Genomic DNA, 19,788 nt, shown 5'->3' with positions numbered 1-19,788 from the left:
TGTGCGTTATACTCTCCTGAGTGTATCCCTCGCTGTGAACAAGCCCCGGAGCATGTGTGCTCTCTGTTCCGTGACACGCCGCCTTTCAATCAGACCTCATATCGCGCACACACACACACACACACACGAGTGTAACCGCACACGCAGCCATGCACATGTGGAGGCTGTCGAGCACGCCCAGGACATGACGAGAGGGTCAGCAAAGCAATAAAGATTGTAGAGCGCTGTCCGAGGTGCTAAATTCACTCAATAATGGGAGCGCTGCCTCTGTGTTAACCTCCCATTACTAGCACTATCTGGGGGAGACAGAAAAGGAGGCGAGGGGAGGAGGAGGGTGAGAGCTGGGAAGAGGGGAGACCAGAAAGGAGGCCTGCTTGAGGTGATTGAGAGATGTAGAGGCCCTAGGAAGGTAAGTGGTTCTTTAGTATGTATGCACTGCTCCTCGCTTCCTTCTCTCTGCTTTTCCTCGACGCCCCATGCCTCCCAGGGATTGCTAGATAGTTAGATGGATGGATGAAGGAAAAGGAGAGGAGGAGGAGGAAAAGAAAGCGGGGGGAGGAGGGGAAATGAAGGAAGTGCGAGGCATTAGGACACGAACAGATCTGCAGTTGGAGTGTAACGGTGTTCCGGGAGCACACGTGCAACCGCAGTCTCTTTATTTAATTTTTTTTTTTTTTTTGCCCCGCTCTGCACCAGCCATTCTGCTCATTCTCCTTAGGTCTATTATGTGCGTGCATCTCCTCATTTATAATTCACTCTCCCCTCACCTGAGCCTCCGAACTACTTTCACTTGTCTCCCTCTTCTCCCCCCCCCCATTAATCACTCTCTCATGCTCCTGTGCCCTGTCTGTACCTATCAGTCTCTCGTTAGCGAAGGGATCTGTCCAGTAGCTAAACGCGATTAGGCAGCGCTCCAGAGTCATTCTGATAAACAGATAAATGTGGTTAGCGCCGTGCTGCCTCCCTAGCCCTGCTGCTGTAAGGGGAGACCATTTCCTGGGCGCAGGGTCTCTTCCCGTAAAGTCAGGCCCACAGAGACGTCAACAGGAAGGGGAACCTGATCCAGAGCAGAGCCTGGCCTCGTCTGGCAGGGCGGTCACTCATTAGCCAGCCCCAGACCCCCAGCCACACCGCAGCCTTAGCTAAACACCCTGCAGTCTGGCTACCCAGCAGTCCCCACTCAGTCTGACTGCCTGACTATTCTACAGCACAGTATGGGGCTGTTTTCAGCTGGATCACTGGATCATTATCGCAACATACAGAGATAGAACAGGGGTTGGCATATATCCTGCCTATTCTCTGCACGGTGTATTTGTGTATGTGCATTGGGGGTGGGGCGGGTTCGTCAAAGTGCCAATATATTGGAATATATTATAGTCCCAGTCAGTTGAATCTAGTTTAAAGACCCACCTAAGAACAGCCACACAGAGGCTTGTGCCAAGGTAGCTGTGAATGGACATTTGTAGCTCAAGAGCTTGCCAGCATATGCCCCTCTCCTGCCCCTCTCTAATGATTGAGGCCAACAGTTGAGAGAGAAGCGTGGTCAACAAACTGTTATTACCTCAATAAAGGCACAAATCAATAGAGCTGAAATGAACAACCAGGCCTGCCAGCTACCGCTGTTCATTTAGAAGTGAAAGAGACACCGCCGAGCGAGGGAGAAAGAGGAGGAGAGGAAAAGAGATGGATGGATACAAAGATATTTGGAGAGATACGGGGGGTTGATAGGCTAAAGACCAGAACTCACCGGGACAAGTCTTGTATCCACCAGACATGACACACAGCGAGGACAAGTGATTTCTCTATCTTCCTTCTGCATCTACCTGTGCTCTCCATCTCTGCCTCGTGGTGACTTCCCTCCATGGAGTGTGTGCGTGCGTGCACATGAAGGCATAGAGAAGTCTGTGTGCATTTCTGTGTGTGTGTGTGCTGCATTGTGGATATGTGTGTGTGTTGGAAGTAATAAAGTCCACCCGGGGTTGACTTCGATCCACTGACCCAGCAGGAGGTAAGACTGGACAGCTATGATGGATCACCTAACCTGCTTCTGCCTCTCTCTTCCTCTCTCTCTCCCCTCAACCTCCTTTCCTCTCTCTCTCTCGCCCTCTCTTTTCCTCTCTCCATCTATCCCCTTTCCTTTTCCCACTTTGCCAGTCCAAATGACCTTATACTCGGTGGAAGGATGAATAGAGTCGCTTGTGCATTCATTGCACAAATAAAGTGTTTGTTTGAACAGAAAATGACCATGAACATGTGGTTAAATGTTTATGTGCATAGTGCATAGTGTCATGTATGGCCTACTGTCTATAGCGCATGGTTTGTTCCTCTGTCTGAGAGGTCATGCTGTCCTTGTGCCATGTATATCCATACATGCTATGAAACTCGAGAGGTTTTCAATACATCTTTGTACCAGTGTTACCAAGACAAATTCTTATGAATTTATTGTGCTTGGCAACTAGTGTGAGCAGACACATGAGAGGAGCAGAGGCACTGTACCTTAGGTAATCTCTCTTGATCTCCAGGGTGTCTGGGAATGACCTTCTGTAACCTCTGGAAGCCGTAGTCTATGGTTGGCTCGTTCAGCGCTGAGCAGGAAGTGGAGAGAAGCAGGCAGAGAGAGAGAAAAAAAACATTTACAGCTTGATCCTTAATGATGAACACACCTAATGTTCAAAAGCACCAGAGAAGATACGGCGGGAGAAGCAAGTGACAGCAGACATAACTGAATCCATGAATATTTCAACATTAAACTAACCACGCTGAAAAATGTGGGTGTTCTCTATTAGGTCTGGTGTGTGTCTTTGTTTGCCTGTGATGTAATGAATCTCTCTCTGTCGCCCGCTTTGGTGGTTAATAAAAAGACTGTCAGGAATCAGGCAAAGTGAATGTGTGTGTGTGTGTGTGTGTGTGTGTGTCCTGTGGTCTTGCGTTGATCAGCGACTAATATAAGCAATTACAGAGCTTGGTTCCAATATAACAAAGGCTTGATCGCTCCAGGGAACAAGCTAAACACACACATGCATGCACACACACGCACACACACACACACACACACACATACGTGTTTTCGTGAAATATCAGGACCTATGACAAAAATGTGACAAATGGGAACGTGCCTTTCTGAAGGTCCTAGAGGCATGGGAATCACACAAAGTTTGACCCATGCTTCCAGGAACACGCCCATCTGTTGAGATTTTGGCTAGGGTGAAATTTTGGTCAAACCTGAATTTAATGCTACTTGTGAGGACACTGTCAGGTTTATGTGAGTTATGAGTACCATAAGGTCACACACTGATATTTCATGTTTAGGTGAATTGTGAAGCCCATGGAAACACATAATTTTCAAGTATACATGACTTATAAGGACCAGGTAAGGGTAGGTTCTGTATTTTTAGCTTGGCTCCTTTTGAGATTACAATATAATAGGCATGGATGCTCACCAGTCGGGTAACTTCTGACAGAAATATCAGACATTTATGTGTTAATAAAACAGTAAATATGAGCTGTGTAGAGACTTAAAAAAAGACATAGGTCAAATGTGGTCAGTCTACTTTTTAAGTCGTCTTATTATTGTAATGCATTAATTCATTTTGTAGTGAATGTTCATGTGAATAAAAACGTGGAACATTATCTGCCTTTCTTATCATTTAATTGCAAAAGCACCCAGCATAAACCACAGATTTATGAGTAAGAACAATGCAATACAGAAAACTACAATACTGACATAACTGTGGAAGCAACAAAGTATCTCTTTTGGTTGTTTCTTTTTTTTCCTTGCATCTTTCTTTTAATGCTATGATCCTGTTGTGGATGTAGTACTTTATGGCAACCCAGTCTCTGCCTTTCAGAGCTGCCGGCTCTGCTTGGAAGCAGCAGTCACATTCCTTTTACCTGGTACTTTGCAGCAACCTTTACTTCATCATTTGTCCACTTGCTTCTCACCTTCCCAGCTGTCATAAATGGAAACAAAAGAAAATATCTTAATGTGAATGCAAGAAAAGATAGAAAATATTCTAGTTTATAGTTTATAATGTGAATACAAAATGTTCTTAAACCTTGCTTTCTACTGGAGCACTTTAAAGGAGCAATGTAACACAAACTAGAGTTGTTGGTTCTACCAATTGAGAAAGGCTACAAAAACACATTCATGTCCTTCACAGCTTAAAACAATGTGAGGACAATGTAACACAAAAACACAAAAATATCAAATTTAGTAGGAATAAAGATCAAGCTGATGCTTTAAAGGAGTTTTAAAGGAGTTTCTGTTTTATCAGAGTTTAGCTGGAGGAAGCTGTCATTTAACAATTGCATAATTTCTGTCAGGCAATTACTTAAACTAGACAATTTATGAAACTAAGAGACTTTAAAGAACAGTATAACTGAATGTCATCAGCATAGAGATAGTAGGAGATATTATTGTAGCGCCTAATATTTTGGCCTAGGGGGGGGAATATGTAAAGCAAAACGAGAATTGGACACAGGACAGATCCTGAGGTACCTCACAAGGCAAAACTGTTGATCATCACTTGGTTCATACGAACAGTAAAAGATCTCCCAGACAAATATGACATGAACAATTTGAAACAATACCAGTAATCCCAAACAGGTTCTTGAGTCTGGTTATCATGATGCTGTGACCTACAGTATCAAAAGCAGACCCAACAGGACCAGATCTGTGTACTCTCCAGAGTCTGCTGCCATCAAGATGTCACTAAACACTTAAAGCAAAGCCGCTTCTGTAGAGTGCAATTTACGAAAACCAGACTGGAAAACGTCCATAGCAGCATTTTCTCCAGGAAATAGTTAAGTTGTTGTCCTCCAGTTTGTTCCAAAATCTTTGGTACAAAAGACAATTTGGATATTGGCCTGTAATCGTTAGGGAGGCATGGATCTGGGTAAAGTTTCTTTTAATATTGGCTCAACAACAGCTTTTTAAAGAAGCTGGAAACTGAGCCAGTATGAAGAGAAATATTTATCATTTCCACAATACAGGGACCAATAGAGTCAAAGACACTAGTGAAAACTGAGGTAGAAGATAGAAAATATTCTAGTTTATAGTTTATAATGTGAATACAAAATGTTCTTAAACCTTGCTTTCTACTGGAGCACTTTAAAGGAGCAATGTAACACAAACTAGAGTTGTTGGTTCTACCAATTGAGAAAGGCTACAAAAACACATTCATGTCATTCACAGCTTAAAACAATATGAGGACAGTGTAACACACACTACAACCACTGGTCCTACCATATGAGGACTTCTTCTTAAACACACTCATGTCCTTCACAGCTTAAAACAATATGAGGACAGTGTAACACACACTACAATCACTGGTCCTACCATATGAGGACTTCTTCTTAAACACACTCATGTCCTTCACAGCTTAAAACAATATGAGGACATGACGACTGAACACATGTAGAGTTCATGTTCCTGACTTCTAACTTCTCCTGCTGTTGTCAATAAAAGCTCTAAACCCAACACTGATGTAAAGCCATCTATTTCCCCAGAAATTAAATCATGTAAACTGATCAGCGGGAGGTTAAATGGACAAAAACATGTGTAAAAGGACAAAATATCAAATGTAGTCAGAATAAAGATCAAGCTGATGCTTTAAGGAAAGTTTGGACTAACAAATGTTACAGACAATTACTTTCTCCTAATGCTAATGTTGATTTTGGGAAACCTTTCCTCAAACTGATTGTTTTAATATAATCAAAGTGCATTTCATTTATGCACTAGGCCCAACTGGCACATATACTTGATACCAAATACAAAAACATGATGTGTAACCTGTTGGAAGAATGAAGTGGGTATGTCACTCACCAATTGGTCTGTATGAGGCTGAGACAGGACCTCAGCACTTGGTGTCTGCAACAAAAGACAACAATATAACGTCAGAAACATTCTCTAGTATAAATCCCGACTAGATGATCAACTACAGATCATATTTGTATCAGTGAACATTATTACAGAAGGATCTGACTTCCTTATACCAGATTCTAAAGAAACTTAACACTGTACAGTTCTGCTACCAACAATATGAGGACAGTGTAACACACACTAGAGTTGTTGGTCCAAGCACATGAGGAAGGCAACTGAAACACACTCATGTCCTTCACAGCTTAAAACAATATGAGGACAGTGTAACACACACACTACAATCACTGGTCCTACCATATGAGGACTTCTACTTAAACACACTCATGTCCATCACAGCTTAAAACAATATGAGGACATGACGACTGAACACATGTAGAGTTCATGTTCCTGACTTCTAACTTCTCCTGCTGTTGTCAATAAAAGCTCTAGACCCAACACTGATGTAAAGCCATCTATTTCCCCAGAAATTAAATCATGTAAACTGATCAGCGGGAGGTTAAATGGACAAAAACATGTGTAAAAGGACAAAAATATCAAATGTAGTCAGAATAAAGATCACGCTGATGCTTTAAGGAAAGTTTGGACTAACAAATGTTACAGACAATTACTTTCTCCTAATGCTAATGTTGATTTTGGGAAACCTTTCCTCAAACTGATTGTTTTAATATAATCAAAGTGCATTTCATTTATGCACTAGACCCAACTGGCACATATACTTGATACCAAATACAAAAACATGATGTGTAACCTGTTGGAAGAATGAAGTGGGTATGTCACTCACCAATTGGTCTGTTTGAGGCTGAGACAGGACCTCAGCACTTGGTGTCTGCAACAAAAGACAACAATATAACGTCAGAAACATTCTCTAGTATAAATCCCGACTAGATGATCAACTACAGATCATATTTGTATCAGTGAACATTATTACAGAAGGATCTGACTTCCTTATACCAGATTCTAAAGAAACTTAACACTGTACAGTTCTGCTACCAACAATATGAGGACAGTGTAACACACACTAGAGTTGTTGGTCCAAGCACATGAGGAAGGCAACTGAAACACACTCATCTCCTTCACAGCTTAAAACAATATGAGGACAGTGTAACACACACACTACAATCACTGGTCCTACCATATGAGGACTTCTACTTAAACACACTCATGTCCTTCACAGCTTAAAACAATATGAGGACAGTGTAACACACACACTACAATCACTGGTCCTACCATATGAGGACTTCTTCTTAAACACACTCATGTCCTTCACAGCTTAAAACAATATGAGGACATGACGACTGAACACATGTAGAGTTCATGTTCCTGACTTCTAACTTCTCCTGCTGTTGTCAATAAAAGCTCTAAACCCAACACTGATGTAAAGCCATCTATTTCCCCAGAAATTAAATCATGTAAACTGATCAGCGGGAGGTTAAATGGACAAAAACATGTGTAAAAGGACAAAAATATCAAATGTAGTCAGAATAAAGATCAAGCTGATGCTTTAAGGAAAGTTTGGACTAACAAATGTTACAGACAATTACTTTCTCCTAATGCTAATGTTGTTTTTGGGAAACTTTCACTCAAACTGATTGTTTTAGTATAATCAAAGTGCATTTCATTTATGCACTAGGCCCAACTGGCACATATACTTGATACCAAATACAAAAACATGATGTGTAACCTGTTGGAAGAATGAAGTGGGTATGTCACTCACCAATTGGTCTGTATGAGGCTGAGACAGGACCTCAGCACTTGGTGTCTGCAACAAAAGACAACAATATAACGTCAGAAACATTCTCTAGTATAAATCCCGACTAGATGATCAACTACAGATCATATTTGTATCAGTGAACATTATTACAGAAGGATCTGACTTCCTTATACCAGATTCTAAAGAAACTTAACACTGTACAGTTCTGCTACCAACAATATGAGGACAGTGTAACACACACTAGAGTTGTTGGTCCAAGCACATGAGGAAGGCAACTGAAACACACTCATGTCCTTCACAGCTTAAAACAATATGAGGACAGTGTAACACACACTACAATCACTGGTCCTACCATATGAGGACTTCTACTTAAACACACTCATGTCCTTCACAGCTTAAAACAATATGAGGACATGACAACTGAACACATGTAAAGTTCAGTTTCCTGACTTCTAACTTCTCCTGCTGTTGTCAATAAAAGCTCTAAACCCAACACTGATGTAAAGCCATCTATTTCCCCAGAAATTAAATCATGTAAACTGATCAGCGGGAGGTTAAATGGACAAAAACATGTGTAAAAGGACAAAAATATCAAATGTAGTCAGAATAAAGATCAAGCTGATGCTTTAAGGAAAGTTTGGACTAACAAATGTTACAGACAATTACTTTCTCCTAATGCTAATGTTGTTTTTGGGAAACTTTCACTCAAACTGATTGTTTTAGTATAATCAAAGTGCATTTCATTTATGCACTAGGCCCAACTGACACATATACTTGATACCAAACACAAAAACATGATGTGTAACCTGTTGGAAGAATGAAGTGGGTATGTCACTCACCAATTGGTCTGTATGAGGCTGAGACAGGACCTCAGCACTTGGTGTCTGCAACAAAAGACAACAATATAACGTCAGAAACATTCTCTAGTATAAATCCCGACTAGATGATCAACTACAGATCATATTTGTATCAGTGAACATTATTACAGAAGGATCTGACTTCCTTATACCAGATTCTAAAGAAACTTAACACTGTACAGTTCTGCTACCAACAATATGAGGACAGTGTAACACACACTAGAGTTGTTGGTCCAAGCACATGAGGAAGGCAACTGAAACACACTCATCTCCTTCACAGCTTAAAACAATATGAGGACAGTGTAACACACACACTACAATCACTGGTCCTACCATATGAGGACTTCTACTTAAACACACTCATGTCCTTCACAGCTTAAAACAATATGAGGACATGACGACTGAACACATGTAGAGTTCATGTTCCTGACTTCTAACTTCTCCTGCTGTTGTCAATAAAAGCTCTAGACCCAACACTGATGTAAAGCCATCTATTTCCCCAGAAATTAAATCATGTAAACTGATCAGCGGGAGGTTAAATGGACAAAAACATGTGTAAAAGGACAAAAATATCAAATGTAGTCAGAATAAAGATCAAGCTGATGCTTTAAGGAAAGTTTGGACTAACAAATGTTACAGACAATTACTTTCTCCTAATGCTAATGTTGTTTTTGGGAAACTTTCACTCAAACTGATTGTTTTAGTATAATCAAAGTGCATTTCATTTATGCACTAGGCCCAACTGGCACATATACTTGATACCAAATACAAAAACATGATGTGTAACCTGTTGGAAGAATGAAGTGGGTATGTCACTCACCAATTGGTCTGTATGAGGCTGAGACAGGACCTCAGCACTTGGTGTCTGCAACAAAAGACAACAATATAACGTCAGAAACATTCTCTAGTATAAATCCCGACTAGATGATCAACTACAGATCATATTTGTATCAGTGAACATTATTACAGAAGGATCTGACTTCCTTATACCAGATTCTAAAGAAACTTAACACTGTACAGTTCTGCTACCAACAATATGAGGACAGTGTAACACACACTAGAGTTGTTGGTCCAAGCACATGAGGAAGGCAACTGAAACACACTCATGTCCTTCACAGCTTAAAACAATATGAGGACAGTGTAACACACACTACAATCACTGGTCCTACCATATGAGGACTTCTACTTAAACACACTCATGTCCTTCACAGCTTAAAACAATATGAGGACATGACAACTGAACACATGTAAAGTTCAGTTTCCTGACTTCTAACTTCTCCTGCTGTTGTCAATAAAAGCTCTAAACCCAACACTGATGTAAAGCCATCTATTTCCCCAGAAATTAAATCATGTAAACTGATCAGCGGGAGGTTAAATGGACAAAAACATGTGTAAAAGGACAAAAATATCAAATGTAGTCAGAATAAAGATCAAGCTGATGCTTTAAGGGAAAGTTTGGACTAACAAATGTTACAGACAATTACTTTCTCCTAATGCTAATGTTGTTTTTGGGAAACTTTCATTCAAACTGATTGTTTTAGTATAATCAAAGTGCATTTCATTTATGCACTAGGCCCAACTGACACATATACTTGATACCAAAATACAAAAACATGATGTGTAACCTGTTGGAAGAATGAAGTGGGTATGTCACTCACCAATTGGTCTGTATGAGGCTGAGACAGGACCTCAGCACTTGGTGTCTGCAACAAAAGACAACAATATACCGTCAGAAACATTCTCTAGTATAAATCCCGACTAGATGATCAACTACAGATCATATTTGTATCAGTGAACATTATTACAGAAGGATCTGACTTCCTTATACCAGATTCTATAGAAACTTAACACTGTACAGTTCTGCTACCAACAATATGAGGACAGTGTAACACACACTAGAGTTGTTGGTCCAAGCACATGAGGAAGGCAACTGAAACACACTCATGTCCTTCACACCTTAAAACAATATGAGGACAGTGTAAAAAACACACTACAATCACTGGTCCTACCATATGAGGACTTCTACTTAAACACACTCATGTCCTTCACAGCTTAAAACAATATGAGGACAGTGTAAGACACACTAGAGTTGTTGGTCCTACCACATGAGGAAGGCAACTGAAACACACTCATGTCCTTCACAGCTTAAAACAATATGAGGACAGTGTAACACACACACTACAATCACTGGTCCTACCATATGAGGACTTCTACTTTCCTGTTGGAGGTTGAGACAGGATGGAAGGAGAGCAGGGAAGTAGCTGGCACAAATGATTCTATTGACACAACAGGGTAGTGAGATTAATGAACTGAACACAACAGACTCTTTCAAAATAAAACAGGAAAAATGGCATGAAAATACAAACGTTGTAATATACAACCCTAACATAAACTCCTTAAAACAATGTTAATAACGTTAAGCCAAACTCAACTAACCCACCACTAAACATAAGAAACTCAAAACCTTAGAATAACGTCAGAAACGCTGGGCCAGAGACCCAGACCTATTGGTTTGTGCTAAATACGAAAACATTATTATTAACATTTAAATCCCCCAAACATATCTTGTGTTGAAAAAAAAAAAAAAGTGTGTGTTGCAGTTAGCTACACTTAAAAGAGCTTAGACTGACTGTCTGTGCAGTTGCAGATGCAGAGCACGTGCAAGGTCGCAGGTCCCTTTAACTCCGTGGAAATTTAAAAACAGTTAAATTTAACTTCTAATATCTATTGTTGAAGATAAATCTTAAGTAATTTTTTAGCATTCATCATCATTCATTACACAGTTTGTTCAAATCGATTGTGTATTGTTTTAATTCCGTTTAACTAGCGTTAATTAGCTTGTTAAACATACAACCTTACCTTGCTAAATGTGCGTCGAGTCATGGATATCAAAGGTAAATACATACGTCAAGACAAATCTCTGCTGAGTGCTGAAGGTCCCGGATGTGCCGTTCACTCAGAGCTCCGGCGAGTTTGTATCTTGCCGTGACCAGCAGATCTTTGGTTGAGGCTTTCGAACAATCAGATGCAGCGTTACTCACGTGTTGACCAATCACAGACGTCGTTCTATGTTCCACTGACGAAATGCCGCATCCTCTCACCAGCCACGGGCTCTCCTCGTCCATTTAACAACAAAAACACAGCAACACTCGCTGTATTTGAGGTAGGAACACTTGAGAAGTGTCACAGTGTTTTGCAAACTGCTGTTACAGTTAATTTCGTTCCGTTAATTTGTTTGGTTCCTATTCTTAAGTAACACTTAATACACATGTGGTTAGCTTGCTGGTCTAGTTTAAGTTAGCATGGGCATGCTGTTCACTGATGGAGTAATGCCAAAATTGGCCTGATATTGTCAGTGTGTTATCATAAACATGTCCTAATTTGTCATGAAAAGAAGAGCAGCACCCTTAGACCCTCAGGTGAAAATACAGATAATAGATAAGCAATTTAAGAAAATAAGTATAATGTGTATAATAAATGATTTTACTGTCACTTTCCTGGGTCTGTTGACCCAGCATTTTAAGTTTTAGTTTGTTTGGATGTCGATGTTTATTTATAAGTTCTTTAGGTTAGCTAAGTTCATTTGTTTATTAGATTACCCTTGTGATGTCTGTTTTATTGTGAAAGTCCTTGTCCTATATGCAGTGAGTCTAGTTTTGTTTCCCCTTGTCTTGTTAGGTCTGATTTGTCCCAGCTGTTCCTCATCCCCTCATTGTCTCTCTGTGTACTTACAATGGCTTGCAAAAGTATTCGTCCGCTTTTCCACATTTTGTCACATTACTGCTACAAACATGAATCAATTTTAATGGAATCCAATTTCAGCAAAAGGTGGTTCTACAAAGTATTGACTCAGGGGCTGAATAATTAGGCACAGCCCCTTTTCAGTTATTTATTTGTAAAAATGTTTGGAATCATGTATGATTTTCGTTCCACTTCTCACGTGTACACCACTTTGTGTTGGTCTTTCACGTGGAATTCCAATAAAATTGATTCATGTTTGTGGCAGTAATGTGACAAAATGTGGAAAAGTTCAAGGGGCCGAATACTTTTGCAAGCCACTGTAAGTCCTGTCCTCATTTGTTCAGTGTCAGGTCATCTGTTGTCTTTGGTGCCACGTTTCCATGTTCCAGGTATGTTTGTATCCATGTCAGGTTTCATGGTTTGTCCCCAGGTTAGGTTATTGTTTAGCTTCACTTCTGCCTTTTGTTTTGTAATCTTTTAATTCAATTAAATTCAATTTTATTTATATAGCACCAAATCACAACAACAATCGCCTCAAGGCGCTTTATATTGTACAGTAGATCGCACAATAATAGATACAGAGGAAAAACCCAACAATCATATGACCACCTATGAGCAAGCACTTTGGCGACAGTGCGAAGGAAAAACTCCCTTTAACAGGAAGAAACCTCCAGCAGAACCAGGCTCAGGGAGGGCGGGGCCATCTGCTGTGATTGGTTGGGGTGAGAGAAGGAAGACAGGATAAAGACATGCTGTGGATTAATAACAAGCATGATTCAGTGCAGAGAGGTCTATTAACACATAGTGAGTGAGAAAGGTGACTGGAAAGGAAAAACCTCAGTGCATCATGGGAATCCCCCATCAGCCTCACGTCCACTGCAGCACAACTAAGGGAGGATTCAGGGTCACCTGATCCTGCCCTAACTATATGCTTTAGCAAAAGGAAAGTTTGAAGCCTAATCTTAAAAGTAGAGATGGTGTCTGTCTCCCGAATCCAAACTGGAAGCTGGTTCTGCCTATTTTACCAGCCTTAATAAACAGCTTGCTTTCTGTTAATATTAAAATTTTCTTTCACGTTCCTTTGTGTCTGCATTTTGGGTCCATTCCTCAAATTCATACATGTGTCTAACCGCTTTTTCCCCACTCGGCGACACACCGTCGGGGTCAAACTCTGGTAATTGGTGATTCTGTTCTCAGACATGTGAAGCTAGAGACACCGGCAACCATAGTCAATTGTCTTCCAGGGGCCAGAGCAGGCGACATTGAAGGAAATTTAAAACTGCTGGCTAAGTGTAGTGAAGTAGATTCTGGGGTAGGATTTTACATGATGTCCACAAACGCACCACTAACATCCACACCTTCCCAGTTGACAATTAGCAGGCTTATAAGAAACAGCTGCGCTTCACTACCAGAAGGAGTCATTTGGTAGTCTTGTCCATCCAAGGTGGCATTAGGCAGTTAAGCGCTGCAGATCTCTACAGGAAAGTTACTCAGTTTAGTATTGCCCTTTAGAGAGTGGTAAGTGGGACTCTTGTGTTCATCATAACGTGGCATAGTAGGGTGGACTTTGACAACTGTTTCCCTCTTTTGTTGCTGGCTTGCACTATACTACTGCTGTCTTGTCATATGCTGTTTTGTTTGTTACGCAATGCTTTTATAAAAAACAGTAATTTGGGGTGTATTTGTTTTATGTAGATCTTTTACTAATCTGTTTAACGTTTTACGCTTTCTTTTATTGCTTTAGTGGAGGTGTGGCCGCTTGTTGAGGGGCTAGGCACATGAGGTGGAATCCTCCCGATGCATGCAAGTGTACACACCGGGCATAGGTAGATTGCACCGTTTAGTGTGAGTGAGGTCTGCAGTGAAATCACATGGGTGAGATATTGGTGGCGCCTTGGGCACTCCTCCCTGTAGGTTGCCTCCTCAAGTGGCGGTCTCCACCATTTTGTTTAGTTGCTCTTTTATCATGTTGTGATTGTTTTTAGGGTAGCATCCTGGTAGGGAGTCTGGTCGTTTTAATTAACTATTTTGCCGTCTCAACCCTGCTACCTTAGGTGCCTTTTTGATTTTATAATTCTATGTTTTTAGTAGTTCTTAATAAACCTTGATTTGTAAAATTCACCTGCCTCACGATTGCCGTTAATAACGAGTCTGTGGGCTTTGGTTGCCAGTGTAACACTTACATTGGCTAGAGATATCTTTCCTGGGTTGTAACTCCCTCCCCCAGGTGGCGTTGTCAACATCTTAGTTACCGTCCCCGGTTATTCCTCATTCGCGCCACCACATAAGGGTAAAAGTAAATTCAGTAAAATCATAATTCACACCGGCAGTAATGACACCCAGTTACGCCAATCGGAGGTCACTGAAATCAATATCGAATCAGTGTGTAACTTTGCCAAAACAATGTTGACTCTGTAGTTTCTCTAATCCCTCCCCAATCAGACCAGGAGTGACCTGTTTAGCTGCATTTCTCCTTAAATTGCTGTCTGAGTGTTGTCCCAGAAATGATGTGGGCTTCATAGATAATTGGCAAAGCTTCTGGAGGAAACCTGGTCTTGTTAGGAGAGACGGCATCCATCCCACTTTGGATGGAGCAGCTCTCATTTCTAGAAATATGGACAAATTTATTAAACCCCCAAAATATGACTATCCAGATTTGGGACCAGGAAGCAGAGTTGCAGTCTTACACGCCTCTCTGCAGCTTCTCTCCTCCTGCTACCCCCCCAAAAACCCATCTCCATTGAGACTGTGTCAGCTCCCAAACAGACAAAAAACAAACTAAAAACCAGCAAAAAACAATTTAAACATAAAAAAAATCAAAAAGAAAGAACAATACAGTATCCACATCTGAACCAAAGAGTAAAACATTGTGGATTATTAAATATTAGGTCGCTCTCTTCCAAGTCTCTGTTAGTACATGACTTAATTGATCAACAAATCGATGTACTCTGCCTTACAGAAACCTGGTTGCAGCAGGATGATTATGTTAGTTTAAATGAATCCACACCCCCCCGAGTCATTCTAACTACCAGAAATCGCAAAGCACAGGCGGAGGGGGCGGTGTGGCAGCAATTTTTCCACACCAGCCTATTAATTAACGAAAGACCAAGACAGACTTTTAATTCATTTGAAAGCCTGATGCTTACCCCTGTCCACCCCAGCTGTAAAACTCAGAAACCAGTCTTACTTGTTATCATCTATTGTCCACCTGGGCCTTACAGAGTTTCTGTCTGATTTCTCAGACTTTTTATCTGATTTAGTGCTCAGCTCAGATAAAATAATTATTGTGGGTGATTTTAACATCCATGTAGATGCTAAAAATGACAGTGTCAACATGGCATTTAATCTGTTATTAGACTCAATTGGCTTCTCTCAAAATGTAAAAGAACCCACCCACCACTTTAATCACACTCTAGATCTTGTTTTAACATATGAAATAGAAACTGAACATTTAACAGTGTTTCCTGAAAACCCTCTGCTGTCTGATCATTTCCTGATAACATGTACATTTACAGTAATTGATTACACAGCAGTAAAGGCCCTGGTGTGGTGCAGATGGCCCCAGCCAGCAGAACAGGACCCGGTGCAGTGAGATGGCCTCAGAAAACAGCACAGGCCCTGGTGTGGTGCAGACAACTTCTGGTAGCAGCAGAGGTCCCCAAAAAACATTTTCCAAGAATTTACAGAATAGTTTAAAATACTCTTAAAAAGCTTGTTAGAAAAAACTAAAATCCATTTAAGATAGTAGAAGGAAAAAAACAACAACCTAAAATTCAAAGCAGACATTCAACAAGGAGACATGCTGCTGCCATCTTGGAATTCACAGAGTCAAGACTGAGCCTGATGATCATACTGAATCGCATGACAGCGGCAGGAATCTCTAAGTTCAACTGCAGATTGCAGATGCAATTATATTAATGCAGATTAATGTAAACTCTTCAAGGGTCAAAATCTGCACACACATCATTCTGCTTAGTGAAGGTCAGACAATTTGTGCATTGATCTTGAGAAGTAAGACTCATTAAATAATAGTAATATAATTACACAAATGTTGAAAATTTATATTTTGAGACATTTTGTCAACAACAAAAACCCCAAGATGTACAGGCACTGATAACTGAATCTAAAGACCTTCATTTTTGTCAAGATTTGCCTGATTTAACTGTTGTTACCCTTGCATAAGCCCCAAGAAGGGTATAACCTGGGTCAAATGTGTTATTGTGTCTGACACACCTACAAAATGAGGACTCGCAGAGTGACGTCACTATAACCTGGGTCAAATGTGTTATTGTGTCTGACACACCTACAAAATGAGGACTCGCAGAGTGACGTCACTGAAAGTGTGTTTAAAGTGTGTTTTGTTCCAAAACTGGCCAGTAGGCGGCGAAACTGAAAGTGAGCAAAAACGCTAAACACACTTAAACACACTTTTTCATAAAATTGTGATATTTCAGGACATTCGAGATTTTTGGTTTAGGAGCATGTTGGGAGCCTCTAGAACACTTTAGAAGGCTCGGAAAAATGAGGACCTCAAAAATGTCCTCATTTTTCCGAGCGTCCTCATTTTGTGAGTGTGTTATCATAAAATTGTCCTCAGATGTCACGAAAACAAGTACGCACGCACGCACACACACACACACACACACACACACACACACACACACACAGAGTCAGATCATCCAGGCAGCAGGGAGAAAGCACTCTCTCTGCATGCTGTGGTCGTGCTTCGGTAATTGAATATGAGAAGGTTTACCATGAATATTTAAACATTAGAATAAATACAATGAAGATCTGAGGCTTATAGTACAAACACTTCAGAGGAGGATTGTTAGATAAGTGCTCTCTCCACATAATTCATTCCTAATGTACTGTCTCTCCCTCTCCCTCTCCTGTCTTTGCGGGCTGCCTCGGGGGGTCAGGGCACAGTCTTGACAACTTTCCTGCGCTACAGCCTTTAAGACGCTGCTTCCGGACAGAGTTTGAAACAGTAAATGTGCACTTGTATGGAAGAAAAAGAAAAGGCGCCATTACGCGTGAGAATCGCCTGTATGCGTCTGTGCCGTCCGTCTGTTTCCCCTGTGGGTCGCAGCTTGGACGTTTCCTGGGGGCTGATGCCCTGCTCGCCTCACATCTGAGCAGCCAGGCTGACTAGGCGGCCCCCAGAAAAAAGGCCCCTAGAGGCTATGAGTACAAGCTGTCCTGCTGGACCTCCAGTGACTTCACCACGGCTCCTCCTGAGCCCGCCCGCTCAAACACACGGACTGAAAAAAACAGAGCGCGGGAGCGAGAATGGGTGATGCTCTGTTTTGGCAACACAAACGTATTTGGACAGCTCTCCCAGTGGAACGTTCCAGCGATCCATAAGAGTGAATGAAAGGAAAGGTGAATAGCTAGAAGCAAAGACAGCAAAGAGATGGAAAAGTCGAAGTAGAGATGCCAGAGGCTGGCTCAGCTTACGGAGAATGACACACATTACAGGGCCAGCTGGTTTGCTGATAAAATAAGCCAAAACAATGAGGCGATCACATGCAACAAATAAAGTATGAATTATTTCCGAGGACAAATATTTGACATTACTTCCCTATTCTCTGATCTCTCTAAAGCTTTAAGGAGGATTTGCCCTGGATTAGGCCTTCAGTCTGAGTAGGGGATTGTTCTGACAACATCCTCTCTTTCGTCTCAGAGGCTTTTGTTTTTATGATGAATTTTTTATCAGTTCCCCACAATGTGCCAAATGAGCCTCGAGTGAACAATAGCATAAAAACCCAAGACATACATAGATACCCCTATTACAAATAAAGAGACAATTTTGGTAATTGAGAGAGGAAGTGATATTGTCTCTGCTCGTTTTCAAGGACCATAAACCAGAAGACGAGTATGTGGGGGACAACGTACATCACTAACTACCTGCCTGTGCCTCTTTGGGGACTGCCTTATTTATTTATTTATTTTTATGTCCTTATATCCATGCTCAATATCTCACATTTTACACCAAGAATTAATGCTAGAAGAAAAAAAAACAGGAAAAAAAAAAACTTTCCAAGTTGGAAAGAGGAGTGGTGTGCTGCTGCCCTCCAAGGATTCCAAGCACACTCTCCTATTCAGGTATATTTATAATCCTTAGCTGTCGCTCTCCAGAAGAGCAAATCAAAGCCAGTAAAACATAACTGCCATAAATAAATGAATAGATGAGCAACAGCTCTGGACTGGAGGGATTCACCTAGCAATCACCCACATCAGATCAGATCAATGCTCATGGAAATTTCATGAAGCCTAGAATCCACATCGCTTCATATTTCACTATAATAACCCACAGAGCCGCAGGGGGAGTGTGTACGGAGGGGTGGGCAGGGGGGCTAGGGTGAATGGGGGGGGGTTCGGATGGATGTTTGGGGTGCAAAGAGTAGGAGGTCGAGTGGGGAGGGGGGGATCAGGGATAATTGAGAGGTCAGAAGAGTGGAGTTGTCCTGGAAACACAGAGCAGGAGGAGGGGAAAACAACAGCCAGCGTCCAGTTGCCCTGTCTTCTTCTCCTTCTGTGTCACAACACTGTGAGTGTGAGGAGGTGAGTGGGTAGTGTACTTGCAGGGTTAGGTAATTGGCTCTGAGGCTTGATGTTAACACCTTAACAGGCCCTCAGACAGCGGGTAAGGAGCTGATCATATCACAACCTTCTGTTTCTCTCTCTCTCCTCCTCGCTCCTTACTCCTTCGTCTCCCCCTTCCCTCGTCACCCCCCACCCCCGCCCGCACAGCTCCCCCCGTCCTTCCCTCCCCTCTGCAGTCTCCAGTGCTCAGGTGTGATCTCATAACCGCTGCCTGGCGATCGATGCCGCCAGTGGCAGGGGGTTCAATAGCCCTGAATTACGGCTTCATTTCTGCCCACCCCCACCCCGCCCCACCCTCACACACACACACACACACACACACACACACACACACACACACACACACACACACACACGAGAGCTGCCCGCCCCCCCACCTCTCACACACACACGCACATACACGCACAACACCCCCACCAACTACTCACAATCCAGATCAATACCTTACAATCTAATTTTTATCCATTTTTCCATAAACCCTGAGATTGCGTTTATTTGCAGAATCCGACAAGCTAAATAAAGCATCGCTTGAACATGTCAGGGAGACTAATGCATGGCTGGAAATTCATACACAGAAAACAGATGAGTAGAGCTTTTTGCTCCTAAAGGAGAGGAGAGGCTGAGCCTGAGAGAGAGGGCTGGAAGGAGGGAAAGAATGTGTGTGTGTGTGTGTGTGCGCGCGCAGAGAGATTCTACAAATCAATGGAGGTGTGGATACTACTACAACCTAAGCTCTAATTATCTGTTGCAAAAAAAAAAAAAAAAAGTGCATGTCGACAGTTAACAATACCTGACAGCATGGCTTCTCGCTGGGAGAATGCAAATTCTGAAAAATCCAGATGAAAAGTGTGCGCTTGAATTAAGATATAAGAAAACACGAGAAATCATTCCCTCCGGTGAGCGCCGCTCGTTTCGGCGGGGAACAAAATAATCTACATTCGAAATTCATTTACATCATCATCATGGAGCAGATGCTCCCGTAATAAGAACGG

General features: G+C 41.6%; 1 protein-coding gene across 5 annotated transcripts in view; it reads right to left on the bottom strand.

The window, feature by feature from the left end:
* The window catches only part of ebf1a (EBF transcription factor 1a), a 70,660-nt gene that overhangs the window by 10,855 nt on the left and 40,017 nt on the right, over window positions 1-19,788 (bottom strand). For all 5 annotated transcript variants that reach the window (XM_039616224.1, XM_031745219.2, XM_031745218.2 and 2 more), the window contains exon 11: window positions 2,497-2,585. In XM_039616224.1, the coding sequence (XP_039472158.1) occupies window positions 2,497-2,585 (89 nt within the window). The remainder of the gene's footprint in view (window positions 1-2,496; window positions 2,586-19,788) is intronic.

Source organism: Oreochromis aureus, linkage group 2 (genome assembly GCF_013358895.1).
Source record: "Oreochromis aureus strain Israel breed Guangdong linkage group 2, ZZ_aureus, whole genome shotgun sequence".
NCBI classification, from domain to species: Eukaryota; Metazoa; Chordata; class Actinopteri; order Cichliformes; family Cichlidae; genus Oreochromis; species Oreochromis aureus.
This window is presented reverse-complemented; position numbering and strand designations above follow the sequence as displayed.